The sequence below is a fragment of the Capricornis sumatraensis genome, chromosome 1, assembly GCF_032405125.1.
Source record: "Capricornis sumatraensis isolate serow.1 chromosome 1, serow.2, whole genome shotgun sequence".
Lineage (NCBI taxonomy): Eukaryota > Metazoa > Chordata > Mammalia > Artiodactyla > Bovidae > Capricornis > Capricornis sumatraensis.
Window position 1 is genome coordinate 40,065,910 of NC_091069.1, and position 14,500 is coordinate 40,080,409.

A 14,500-nucleotide genomic window follows, 5' to 3' on the forward strand; every position below is an offset into this window, starting at 1 on the left:
GGGTTTGTTGGCTGTGTCCCGCTTGGCGGAGGCGAAATCTCTCGGCTGGACCATGTCGGCCTTTGAGAAGCCTCAGATCATCTCCCATATCCAGAAGAGCCTCAATTACACGGTGTTTGACTGTAAGTGGATGCCCTGCAGCGCCAAATTTGTGACCATGGGCAACTTCGCACGGGGCACCGGCGTCATTCAGCTGTACGAGATCCAGCAAGGGGACCTAAAGCTGCTGCGGGAGGTGGGTGCCGGGTCGAGACCTCCCAGTTCCAAAATCTGGGACTGCTGCTGGAGGGGAGTGCGAATCTTGGGGGCGGGAGTTCTGCGTTCCTTTTTGCCAAAGCCTTTGTCCAGCGTCTCCCCAAAGCGGTGCTGAAACTGCGCGGGAGTAGCGAATGTGACCGCAGATTGAGGAATAATTCCGACGTAAAACGCTTTCGTTCGAGACCTGAATTCTCATCGGGCTAATTCATTCCTGCTTTGCTGGTCCCTTCCTCCAGCCATCCCCACCCCTCTCCCAGTCCAGTGCGAGGTCGCTGGAGTTGACGTTATAACTTCACATTTAAATTCGAGGCGTTTCTGGGCAATGCGCATTTGTTTGTGGAGAGTCTTTTTTTATTTTTATTTTTTGAATTTTATTTTATTTTTAATATAAATTTATTTATTTTAATTAGAGACTAATTACTTTACAATATTGTACTGGTTTTGCCATACATCAACATGAATCCGCCACGGGTGTACACGTGTTCCCTATCCTGAACCCCCCTCCCACCTCCCTCCCCGTACCATCCCTCTCGGTCATCCCAGTGCACTAGCCCCAAGCATCCTGTATCATGCATCGAACCTGGACTGGCGATTCGTTTCATATATGATATTATACATGTTTCAATGCCATTCTCCCAAATCATCCCACCCTCTCCCTCTCCCACAGAGTCCAAAAGACTGTTCTATACATCTGTGTCTCTTGCTGTCTTGCATACAGGGTTATCGTTACCATCTTTCTAAATTCCATATATATGCGTTAGTATACTGTATTGGTGTTTTTCTCTTTGGCTTACTTCACTCTGTATAATAGGCTCCAGTTTCATCCACCTCATCAGAACTGATTGAAATGTATTCTTTTTAATGGCTGAGTAATATTCCATTGTGTATATGTACCACAGCTTTCTTATCCATTCATCTGCTGTTGGACATCTAGGTTGCTTCCATGTCCTGGCTATTATAAACAGTGCTGCGATGAACATTGGGGTACATGTGTCTCTTTCAATTCTGGTTTCCTCGGTGTGTATGCCCAGCAGTGGGATTGCTGGGTCATAAGGCAGTTCTTGGAGAAGGCAGTGGCACCCCACTCCAGTACTCTTGCCTGGAAAATCCCATGGGTGGAGAAGCCTGGTAGGCTGCAGTCCATGGGGTCGCGAAGTGTCGGACACGACTGAGCGACTTCACTTTCACTTTTCACTTTCATGCATTGGAGAAGGAAATGGCAACCCACTCCAGTGTTCTTGCCTAGAGAATCCCAGGGATGGGGGGAGCCTGGTGGGCTTCCATCTATGGGGTCGCACAGAGTTGGACACGACTGAAGCGACTTAGCAGTAGCAGAAGGCAGTTCTATTTCCAGTTTTTTAAGGAGTCTCCACACTGTGCTCCATAGTGGCTGTACTAGTTTGCATTCCCACCAACAGTGTAAGAGGGTTCCCTTTTCTCCACACCTTCTCCAGCATTTATTGCTTATAGACTTTTGGATCGCAGCCATTCTGACTGGCGTGAAATGGTACCTCATTGTGGTTTTGATTTGCATTTCTCTGATAATGACTGATGTTGAGCATCTTTTCATGTGTTTGTTAGCCATCTATATGTCTTCTTTGGAAAAATGTCTGTTAGTTCTTTGGCCCATTTTTTGATTGGGTCGTTTATTTTTCTGAAATTGAGCTGCAAGAGTTGCTTGTATATTTTTGAGATTAGTTCTTTGTCTGTGGAGAGTCTTTTAATAGGTCCAAGATAGTAAAATACTTGGTCATACAAGCAGAGCCAAAGCAGGCACTAGGATGCCTGCTGTGTAATTGGAGGAGACAATCCAAAACAATTATTCTTTCAACAAGTGTCAGTTGATTGCCTGGTATTCTCCAGCTAGTAAATGACAGACAATGTCCCTGATTACTATGGAGTTTTTTTTCCTAGTGGGAGAGAGAATCAATTAAATAATCAAACTAACAATACATAAAACACAAACTGAGATGAATTCTCTAAGGTAAAGGCACATGGTTCTATGAGAGTAAAAACAAAACCAGAAAACCAGATTTGCATTGAGTAAAAGCTAAGTAGGTCAAATTAGGAGTTGAGATTTCCAAGAGGAAACAGCTCAGCAATGAGGGAGAAAGATTATCTCCTTTTGGAACAAAACAGCAGAGAGGAGGCCTTGCAAATGCTGTAGATCATTTAAAAGATTTGTGCCTGTTTTTGTAAGAAAAATGGGACTTCAATGAAGGGCTTTATGCAGGGTGTGGCAAGGTTAGGTTTACAAGTTTTGTGAAGATTACACTAATGGAAGAATTGGAGAATAAGGATATTAACTAACATTTTTATATCTGTTTACTAGTTTTTAAATGCCTTTAGAGCACTCCAGTACTCTTGCCTGGAAAATCCCATGGACGGAGGAGCCTGGTAGGCTGCAGTCCATGGGGTCGCTGGGAGTCGGACACGACTGAGTGACTTCATTTTCACTTTTCACTTTCATGCATTGGAGAAGGAAATGGCAACCCACTCCAGTGTTCTTGCCTGGAGAATCCCAGGGACAGGGGAGCCTGTTGGGCTGCCGTCTATGGGGTCGCAGAGAGTCGGACACGACTGAAGTGATTTAGCAGCAGCAGCAGCAGCAAAAAAAAAAAAAAAAAAGATCAGTTATACTCAGATGTTAGCACTGTCATAGACTACAGGGAAGTTTGTAACTCCAGGGACCAAAAACTATGGAGAGAATCTGCTTGGAGGAGTTAGGGCCTCAACTGATAGGCAAAGGATGCATACACTTTCTCTAGGAAAGCTTAGATTAGAAAGTATGTAAGGCCTCATCCCATTTTAAATTTCTATAAATGCTACTTTTCTTGTTCAGATTGTCTTTGCTGGCCAGGCACTCTGCTCCTAAGCAAGGCATGTTCTTTCCTACCTTTCCTTATGTTTTTCATCATTTAGCCCCTAGTCACCTGTTGCTATTCTAAGATCCAGTTCAGATTATTTGACTATTGACATCTCATTCCTGATCCCCACATAAAGTAACTTTTCTTTATTGCTTTTCTATGGTACATAAGTACCATTATTATCTGTGCTAGAAATATATCCTTCTGTCCCATGTATCTCTAATTAGATTATAAACTCCCAGAGAGTAAGGACAGTTCTTTCTTTAGTGTGGTATAAAAGGAGCAGCCACTCAGTAAGTGACTTGTTAAAAGAATGAGTGAATTTATGTCTGTAAAAGAATATAACTTGGAACATTTAAATATTGATTTATTAATCACTAATTGATTGAGGCCAGGAGTTTGAACACATAGGAAACATTGAAATTGGGGAGAGAAAATGGTGAACTATTAGGAATAAATACTAGTCAAAACTCAACCAGAGTTGAGTTTTGTGACATGTTTTTAGTAGGGCTTTATGACTTGTGTACATTTCATGAATACACTTGTTTTGTAAAGCGAAATCGTGTTCTTTGTCTCTTCTAGAGTTCTGGAAGATTCTAGCAGTATTTTTTTTTGAATAATTTTGCTTTTTAACTAAAGTAATATATGTTCATGATAGAATATACCAAAAATATAGATAGGGAAAAGAAGTAAATTGATGTCACCCACCTCAACACTAGGAGTATCCACCTTTTATATCTTCACCTGTATCGTTTGACTCTTCTCTTTCTCTACCATAAATTTTCCATTGAGAACCTATCATTTCAAGGTACTATGATAAAGAAGGACCAAAGATACTTGAAAGACGAGTCCTTCCTCCTAAACAACCTACTGCCTAAAGTGAGGGAAAAACAAATGCACAAACAGATTTAAGAGCTTACATTGTATTTGGCTGTGATGATGCCGTGGAAAAGAATATAGGTTAAGAACAGTCCCAGTGATTCTCAGCTCTTACTGTGCTCCAGGAGCATCTGAATGTGTATCATTACTGTTGTTTTGGGTGTACTTGGGTGTACGTGTTTTAAAATATTCATGCCTTGGTTCCACCCCTGGAAACTGATGCACTGGGACTATTTCTTGCCTCTAGACTAGTTTGAGTCCCAGACGTCAGTATTTTTTAAACTTCCAACAGATGATTCTAATGATTAGTAGGGTTGACTGTCTTCATTGTTTAGTCACTAAGTTGTGTCTTATCCTTTTGCGACTCCATGAACTGCAGCCTGCCAGGCTCCTTCTGTCCATGGAGTTTCCCAGGCAAAAATACTGGAGTGAATTGCCATTTCCTCCTCCAGGGGCTCTTCCTCACCCAGGGATCAAACCTGAGCTTCCTGCATTGGCAGGCAGGTTCTTTACCACTGAGCCGCTTAGGTACCTTTCAGTTCAGTTCAGTTCAGTTCAGTCGCTCAGTCGTGTCCAACTCTTTGCGACCCAATGAATCGCAGCACGCCAGGCCTCCCTGTCCGTCACCATCTCCCGGAGTTCACTCAGACTCATGTCCATCGAGTCCGTGATGCCATCCAGCCATCTCATCCTGGGTCGTCCCCTTCTCCTCCTGCCCCCAATCTCTCCCAGCATCAGAGTCTTTTCCAATGAGTCAACTCTTCACATGAGGTGGCCAAAGTACTGGAGCTTCAGGTTTAGCATCATTCCTTCCAAAGAAATCCCAGGGCTAATCTCCTTCAGAATGGACTGGTTGGATCTCCTTGCAGTCCAAGGGACCCTCAAGAGTCTTCTCCAATACCACAGTTCAAACGCATCAATTCTTCCGCACTCAGCCTTCTTCACAGTCCAACTCTCATATCCATACATGACCACAGGAAAAACCATAGCCTTGACTAGACGGACCTTAGTTGGCAAAGTAATGTCTCTGCTTTTGAATATACTATCTAGGTTGGTCATAACTTTTCTTCCAAGGAGTAAGCGTCTTTTAATTTCATGGCTGCAGTCACCATCTGCAGTGATTTTGGAGCCCAAAAAAATAAAGTCTGACACTGTTTCCACTGTTTCCCCATCTATTTCCCATGAATGAGGGGACCAGATGCCATGATCTTCGTTTTCTGAATGTTGAGCTTTAAGCCAACTTTTTCACTCTCCTCTTTCACTTTCATCAAGAGGCTTTTTAGCTCCTCTTCACTTTCTGCCATAAGGGTGGTGTCATCTGCATATCTGATATTATTGAGATTTCTCCTGGCAATCTTGATTCCAGCTTGTGTTTCTTCCAGTCCAGCATTTTTCATGATGTATTCTGCATCTAAGTTAAATAAGCAGGGTGACAATATACAGCCTTGACGTACTCCTTTTCCTATTTGGAACCAGTCTGTTGTTCCATGTCCAGTTCTAACTGTTGCTTTCTGGCCTGCATACAGATTTCTCAAGAGGCAGGTCAAGTGGTCTGGTATTCCCATCTCTTTCAGAATTTTCCACAGTTTATTGTGATCCACACAGTCAAAGGCTTTGGCATAGTCAATGAAGCAGAAATAGATGATTTTCTGGAACTCTCTTGCTTTTTCCATGATCCAGCAGATATTGGCAATTTGATCTCTGGTTCCTCTGCCTTTTCTAGGTACCTTTGGAGCTTCCCAAATGCATTTTCCTTTCTTTTCCCTCTTTTTCCCTCTTCTAAAGCTAAGTTAGTTTCTAGCTATCATTGTGCTAGTTGAATTATTGGTTAAAAAATTAGGAAACATAAAATATTAGGAAACTTGATATTATCCTTGTAGAACTACCTCAAGCCTTGTGCTCCAGAGTCCGTGGGTGCAGGATAAAAAGGAAGGAAGGAAATGGGTCTTTGTTGGTGCCTCCTTATTGCTAATCAGATAGATAGGGAATGAAGGCAGGGTCTTCGTATACAATTGAGTAGTTTGTTAAACTGCACACAGGTATCTGGCCAAGGGTTCAAGTGAAGGTTGAAATCCATCTCTCTCCAGCTTTTCCCCTCCTGTGTGAAACTTCCATCAGCCTGTAGAGGGCGCCTTCCATTCAGCCCCCCCCCGCCCCCGCCAACTTGGCCCAAAGGACTAGGGGTGTGAAAAGTGCCACATTTGGGGATGTTTACACTTTAAAAATTAGTAATAATCTAATAAAGTTCTGCTCTCTTAGCCCCTGTGCCACTGAATTCACTGCTTGTTAACATTTAGTTGACTAAACCTTTTAATGTTAATTAAGTAGTGCCAGGATGTGGAGGAGGAAATACTGACAAGCTGTACTAGACCCACCCACAGATAGAACAAAAATAGCTCTGCTGGGAATTATTGATCATGGGCTTCCTTAATCACCTTAACTTAGAGCAAAGAGAACCAACAACTGGGGGTCAAATATGTCTGTCATCCACTGTCATTTTCAGTATCATAGCAAAAGTTAATACATTCTAATTTACTTTGTGGAACACATTTTGCAAAATAGATCTCCATTTTTTTTTTTTTAACCAGTTTTCTAGCAGGAAAACTTAAGTGTCCTCTGAATTCTTTTCATCTTTTCTTTTCCAAAGGTAAAACATTTAACAGGGACAAAGAGGGGTCCTTTTTATGAACTATTAAAAAGAAAAATTAACTTTACTCCAATGTCCTTTCTTAATTTAGCTAATTAACCTAGCTCAGCCTTTCTGAGCAAAGCGCAGCCCTCCCTGCTGTGCAGATAACAAGATGTTTACACATTTGAGTTTATTTTTCAGTATGGTTCTGTATTTTGAGTTTAATTTGATTCTTGATCTTTAATTTGATTCTTTAAACATCATTTGCAACAGACTACTAGTTAAATCTTTGATATAAGAATATATGGCTATTCTTTGATAAAAGGATGCAAGAATAAAAAAATAACAGGAAGCATAAATATCATGTTTACATTTTATGAAGACATAAAATGAAGGTAAAAACCAAAGGACACAAATCTAAAAGTAGGTTTAAGTCAGGCCTTACTTACCTCACCAGTCTAGTTCAAGATTGGAGCATTTCTTTGGGACTTCTAAGGGCTCGGTTTTACAGAATGGGGGCTACATAGGAAATGTTTATTTAACTGATTTACATATAGTCCTGGAGACAGCCTAGTGTAGTAGAAAGAGCTTGGAATCTACCTGACTGTAGGAATCTTTTGAACCTGCTTGTCATCTGGAAAGGGGTGTGCCAGACACTTAGTTTGCAGTGGCATGTGTTAGAAAGAGAAGGGATGGACTACCACAGAGGACATCTAGAGCAGTGTCTGATACGTTGGTGTTTCATATACGGATGCTGTTTTTATTATTGCATATAAAATGACACCGAAAACTATGGTCTGTCAGATGCAAATATGACGGAGAAAAGGGAGCGTGACCTCCAGCAGTGGTTTCCCTCTCTCCAACACTGGGACTGAGAAGTTAACCCATGTTCATTTATACTTTCATTTAACAAATGTTGAGCACCAGTTAAGTGTTGTACAAGTTGCTGAGGGCCCCATTCCTGTGGTATTCATTCTAGGAAGGGAGGAAATAGATAACTGAGTGAATAAAAGAATTTTGTTGATAAGTGAAATAAGATTAAACGGGGCAAGTGATTGGGATTTGGGGGTTTCACTTACGATTAGAGGGGTGGGGAGGATCTCTTAGAGGCGTTGGTTGACATTTAAGCTGAAATCGTTGGTAGAAGACATGAGAGGAGGGAAGACCAGTCCAGGCAGTAGGAGAGTGAAGTCACTCGGTCGTGTCCGACTCTTTGCGACCCCATGGACTGTAGCCTACCAGGATCCTTTGTCCATAGAATTTTCCAGGCAAGAGTGCTGGAGTGGGTTGCCATTTCCTTCTCCAGGGGATGTTCCCAACCCAGGGATCGAACCCAGGTCTCCCACGTTGCGGGCAGACGCTTTACCATGTGAGCCACCTGGGAAGCCCTAGTCCAGGCAGTGGGAACAGCAAATGCAAGTACCCTGAGGCCGCAGGACTGGTGAGTCCGGAGAACAAAAATACAGCCGCAGGTGTGACTGGAGTGTGAAAGGAGAGAGGCAGGAAATGAGGTCAGAGAGACCTGCAAGGTCAGCCTTCAGAGGGCTTCATGCATTTATATACCACAGGCCTTGGTGCCACTCCTATGGGTCTGTGCCTCTAAATGTAGATACATTTTTATCTTATTCCATTCATTATTTGCAATAAACTCCTCTTTTAGAATCCATGTGATGATACACGTTAAATTATCTAGTATAGGCCCCACCATGTACTAATATTAGAGTAGTTCTCAGGTTGTTTTCTCCTAAGGTAGGAATTCTCAGATGTGTTCAGGTGTCAGTACATCTGGCCATTGTGGTGTGGTTTTTAGAACAACATGAAATATTGTAATAATCAGTTCCACCTCTGCACAAGCACACGTTTTCCCAGTAGAAAAAAATACATATACTCTGAGTATATATATTATATATACTTTGATATTTGTATCACAAGAAGTAACCATACATAAAAATTTTAATCCTCATTTCCAGGTTTTCTTGATGTTTATTAGCTGGTATTTCCTAGCAGACAAACTAAAAAAGTTATTGAAGAAAACTTAAACCTGAGAAAAAATATCCACTAGCTGTGTGTGTGTGTGTGTGTGTGTGTGTGTGTGTGTGTGTGTGTGTGTATCTATCTGTGTATCTGTGAATTTATGTTAGCACTGGAAGATCAGTGGTTGCAGTTTTCTGGTTTCTCTATTCCACAGGCTCTAAAGGCAAAAGTTAGGTAAAGCTATAACGGAGGAAAACTTTGGCTTCCCAATTTTTTATTAGCAGCAGTAAACACTTAGAACTGTGTGCTTCCTACAGGGACTGAAAAGTAGGGGTCAACTTTTTTCTCTTCCATGACCTAGGAGGAAGAGAGACCCCATCAGAGACTCCTGGGGAAAGCAGTGGAATTATGGGAAACAGAATCTTTAGCTGGTGGAAGAGAAGACAGTGGGTGACCAGTCTTCCCAAGGCTATTTGGGGAAGAATTTTCCCAGAGAGTTTATCAATATACGGTGCAAGCCCTCCTTTAGTGCTGAGGTCCTTTAATGGACCGGAACCTGGTGGTCCGGAGTTGACCGATAAAGTAAAGGAGAGAGAAAGAGGCTGATATTCCTTGGTTTACGCAGGAAGCCAATAAAGCCCCTGCACGGGGCTTACTCTGTTCAGGAAGGCCTCAGGCGCCCTCTCGATGGGGAGAAGGCGGAGAGGGTCTTAGAAGCCCGGGCAGGAAAATGAACTCAGAGAGCCTCTGTGCTCCAGGGGATCAGCCTGAAAAAGAGAGGGAGAGAAAGAAAGACACGGAAACCAGAGCTCTGATGGAGCAAAGCTGTTTTAATCAACATGATGTGGGCATATATACTGTCTTACAAGGTAGTTATTCTCAGCCAAGATAAATATTAAAATTCCAGACTTACAAAACATAGGTGATCCATATTAAAGAGAGAGAGAGTTGTAAACAATCACTTTTACCATATGGTTCACAAGAAGGAAGAGGGTGCTTATCACCGTATAGGAAAACTAATGAAGGAAATGCTATCCTCTTAATTCCTGAATACTCAGGAATTAATAAGGAACAGAGAATTCCTGACAGATCCAAAACAGCACACAGGAAGCCTCCTGTTAAATGCTTCCTGACACCGTAGTTCTTAATACCCAAGTCGCTGGAAGCATATTCCTGTCCCTCAGGGCCCACCTGTTTCTTACATGAGAGGCCTGTTCACATCCTCTGCCTTAGACTGAGGGAGTCATTAGCGGTGACCTGGAGTTGGGGCAGACCCAGGCCCTGTGTGAGACAAGTGGAAGGAAGGAGTGGGGAGCTGTTTCTTCAGTTGGTCCAAGTTGGAAGTCTGAATTAGTTTAGCTATAGAAATTGTGTTCCATAGTGTGATTAGGTGATTAGCTATAATGATTAATTAGTTGAGTGATTAACTATATCCATATTAACATATTGTTTCAGGTATTTTATTTGGGGGAAGGGGATGGTGGGGAGGATGTAAATGATTTAGAATTGGAAACTGCTTTATTAAATTCACAAAATTTTGATCCTCCATGGTGTCCCATTGTAAGGTATGTTTTCCATAAAATCGGAAAAATAGCTGAAATAGATGACTATCAGTTTTCTGATGTCAGATATAACTGATGCTGTCTCAGATCACCAGGGTATTAAAGAGGAGAGAAAATTGACATTCTGTGTTCTGTTCTCACCAATACAGTCTTTTACCACCGTGTTATTGTAAAGTGAAAGGAAAGGAAAGTCTCTCAGTCATGTCCAACTCTGCGACCCCATGGACTGTAGCCTACCAGGCTTCTCTGTCCATGGGATTCTCCAGGCAGTAGTACTGGAGTGGATTGCCATTTCCTTCTCCACATGTTATTGTAGGCATCTGGTTAAACAAAATTTAATCAAAAGGTCCCGGACAGTTCCAAAGAGTCCCAGCTTTATTTTAGGCCAGGCTACCTGGTAACTGCTAGTTCGTCCAGATCCCAAGCAGAAAGCTCAGCAGACTAGGAGTTTCCAAAGCCACAGAGCATATGATGATTTCTTTTGAATCATGAAAGAGAAGTTCAGTTATAGTTTGTGTTAAATGAATTTTATTTTCTTCTTTGAAAATTGCTACATATACCTTATGTGGAAATACCCAACCAAACATTGAAAGTGGTAGGAAAATTGTTTTCACAAAGTATATGAAACAGGCCAACCCTAGTAGTAGGGTTGAAGATTGGCCCAGCAACTCAAAGATTACAGGGGAAGTGCCCTAGAAACTGGGGAACTCTGTGGAGGGAAAAAAATTCACACAGATATTTCTCTAAGTGAAAAAAAATCAAGTCAATGGACAATATATTGATATTATGATGCTCTCTGTATTAAACCAAATCTATATGTAGTTGTAAATAGGTAGCAAAGGGTCTAAGAAAATGGGGATTACTTCTGGGGAATGTCAAAGGGAAACTTAGTTTTCACCCTTCAGGTCTTTGGTTTTGTTTGTATCTTTATAGGGAACAGGTACTATTTTTATTGAGAATAAAAGAAAAAAAAAAAAGGGAACTTCCCTAGCAGTCCCATAGTTAAGACTCCACCTTCCAATGCGGCAGGTGTGGCTTTGATCCCTAGTCTGGGAACTGGGATGCCACATGCTGCAGGGTATGACCAAAAATTAAAAATGAATACGTACACCTAACATTGTAAATCAACTGTAGTAAAAACTCAGAAAAGAAAAAAGTTAAAGATTGCAAGAGACGACTAAATAAAAGAAATAGTCTTGCCCTGTTGAGCTGACAGTAAATAGAAGGTGCTATTCTGCAGCTAGAGTGTGATGTGTGGATGTGTGTATATATGTGTGTGCACTCAGACACTCAGTCATGTCCAACTGTTTGTGACCCCATAGAACCTCAATTTCGTGTCCTCTAGAGTTTCCAGGGGCCAAGGCAGCTGGACATGTAGACTCCAAGATGGACTTCAGCAGGTGGAGTTTGCATGTGGCTGTTTTACTGATGTGACTGCAGTTGACCTTTGTATAGCATAGGTTTGAACTTCATGGGTCACTTATACCTGGGTATTTTTCAAGAGTTAATACTACATTACTACATGGCCCATGGTTGGTTGAATCCATGAATGCAGAGGAATCTTGGAAATAGAGAGCTGATTTTAAGTTACATGTGGATTAACTCCTGTGCTGTTCAAGGATCAACTGTTATATATAAACTTAGAACAATAGTCTTTTACTTTTATTTACATTTATTTATTTGGCTGAGTGGCTGTGGAATTTTAGTTCTCCAAGCAGGGATCGAACCCAGGCCTTTGGCAGTGAAAGCTCGGAGTCCTAATCACTGGATTTCCATGGAATTCTCAACAGTCTTTTAAATTAAAGCAATATCAAAACATTGGCTAATCCATGTTAACAGCTGTGCCTTTGGTGCACACAGGTATACACATCTCTTTGCACTGAAACTGTCTAAGAGAGAATCAGACATAGCCATTCTCAGTTTATAGGATTCTGCAGGGAAAACTATACAAGACACATAAGTGAGTTTTTTTTCCTGTTGTCACCTGGGAGAGTAATATCTTCATGATATCCTTTTTCTTTGAGGCTCTTAAAGAAGAATACCACATTAAAAGCTGAAATCTGCATATTTGCAAACCAGTGGAGATATTAGAGGTATCAGCATTTTAATGTCTTATTAGCGAGATGAGAAGAAAGGCAAAACTCATTCATTTGACATACAAGCATACCTCCTTTTACTGTGCTCTTTACTGAAATCCCAGAGACTGAATCTTTTACACATTGAAGGATTTTGGTAACCCTGTGCTGACCAAGTCTATCAGCACTGTTTTTCCACCAGCACTTGTTTGCTTTGTGTCTCTGTGTCATGTTTCGGTAATTCTTGTAGTATATTTGTTTTGGTGATCTCTGGTCAGTGACCTTTGATGATGATGTTGAAATTGTTTTGGGATGCCATCACCCTGACAAGACTGCAAACTTAATTGGTAAATGTTGAATGTGTTCTGACTGCTTCACTTGCTGACTTTTCTCCAACCCTCTTCCTCTCCTCAGGGCTCCGTATTCCCTGAGATACAACAATATTGAAATTAGCCCTACAGTGGCCTCTAAGGAGGAGTCACAGGTCTCTCACTTTAAATAAAAAACCAAGAATGTTTACGTTTAACAAGGAAGACATGTTGAAACCCTAGATGGGCCAAAAATTAGGCATCTTGCATCAAATAGTAGCCAAGGTGTGAATGTTCTAATCCAGAGCAAAGGCCCTAACTCTCTTCAATTCTTTGAAGGCTGAGAGAGGCGAGGAAGCAGCAGAAGGTAAGTTGGAAGTTAGCAGAGGTTGGTTCATACGGTTTAAGGAAAGAAGCCGTCTCCTTAACATAGAAGTACAAGATGAAGTAGCAGGTGCTGCAGAAGCTGCAGCAAGTTATGCAGACCTACTAAGATAATTCATGAAGGAGGCTACACTGCACAACAGATTTTTGGTGTAGATGAAACAGCCTTCTATTGGAAGAAGATGCCATTTAGGACTTGCATAGCAAGAGAGGAGAAGCCAATACCTCGAGTCAAAGGACAGGCTGACTTTCTTGTTAGGGGCTAATACAGCTGGTGACTTGAATTTTAAACCAGTGCTCATTGACCATTCTGAAAGTCTGGTTCCTTTAAGAGTTATGCTAAGTATTCTGGCTATGTTCTATAAATGGAACAATAAAGCTTTGATAACAGCACATCTGTTTTACAACAAACTGTTGAATATTTTAGGCCCAGTGTTGAGAGCTACTACTCAGGAGAAAAAAGGCCTTTCAAAATATTGCTGCTCACTGACAATATACCTGCTTACCCAAGAGCTCTGATGAAGATGTACCCATAAGATTCACATTGATTTCATGCTTGCTAGCACAAGCATCCATTCTGCAGCCCATGGATCAAGGAGAAATGTCAACTTTCAAGTCTTATTATTTAAGAAATACGTTTCTTAAGGCTACAGCTGCCAAAGAAAGTGATTCCTCTGATGGATCCGGACAAAGTAAATTGAAAACTTTCTGGAAAGGATTCACCATTCTAGATGCCGTTAACAACGTTGGTGATTCATGGAAGGAGGTCAAAATATCAACATGAATAGGAATTTGGAAGAAATTGATCCAGACCTCATGGATGACCTGAGGGGTTCAGGACTTCAGTGGAGGAAGTAACTGAAGTTGTGGTGGACACAGCAAGAAAACTAGAATTAGAAGTGGAGCCTGAAGATGTGATTGAATTGCCGCAGTCTCATGAGAAAACAGTAATGGATAAGGAGTTTCTTTTCATGGATGATCAAAGCAGTTAGCAATTTTTTGGCTATAGTATATTTCTTAATTACAGTATGTACATTGTCTTTTAGACATGATGATTTGCATACTTAATAGGCTACAGGATAGTATAAACATAACTTTTACATAAACTGAGAAACAAAAATTCACCTGACTCAGTTTTTTGCAAATATTTGCTTTATTTTGGTCGTCTAGAACCAAACTTGCAAAATCTCCCAAGATCTGCCTGTACTTTTCAGTTCAGTTCAGCTCTGTCACTTAGTTGTGTCCGAGTCTTTGCAACCCCATGGACTGCAGCACGCCAGGCTTCCCTGTCCATCAGCAACTTCTGGAGCTTGCTCAAACTCCTGTCCATTGAGTCAGTGATGCCATCCAACCATCTCATCCTCTGTCATCCCCTTCTCCTCCCGACTTCAATCTTTCCCAGTGTCAGGATCTTTTCCCAATGAGTCAATTCTTCACATCAGGCGGCTAGAGTACTGGAGCTTCAGCTTCAGCATCGGCCTTTCCAATCAGTATTCAAGACTGATTTCCTTTAGGATGGATAGGATCTCCTTGCAGCCCAAGGGACTCTCAAGAGTCTTCTCCA

At 41.5% G+C, this 14,500-nt stretch overlaps 1 protein-coding gene across 2 annotated transcripts in view; it reads left to right on the forward strand.

Moving 5' to 3' along the window:
• Positions 1-3: 3 nt before the first annotated feature.
• DNAAF10 (dynein axonemal assembly factor 10) overlaps positions 4-14,500 on the forward strand; it is a 31,043-nt gene continuing 16,546 nt past the window's right edge. For both annotated transcript variants that reach the window (XM_068975136.1, XM_068975143.1), the window contains exon 1: positions 4-235. In XM_068975136.1, the coding sequence (XP_068831237.1) occupies positions 53-235 (183 nt within the window). In that variant the 5' untranslated portion in view covers positions 4-52. The remainder of the gene's footprint in view (positions 236-14,500) is intronic.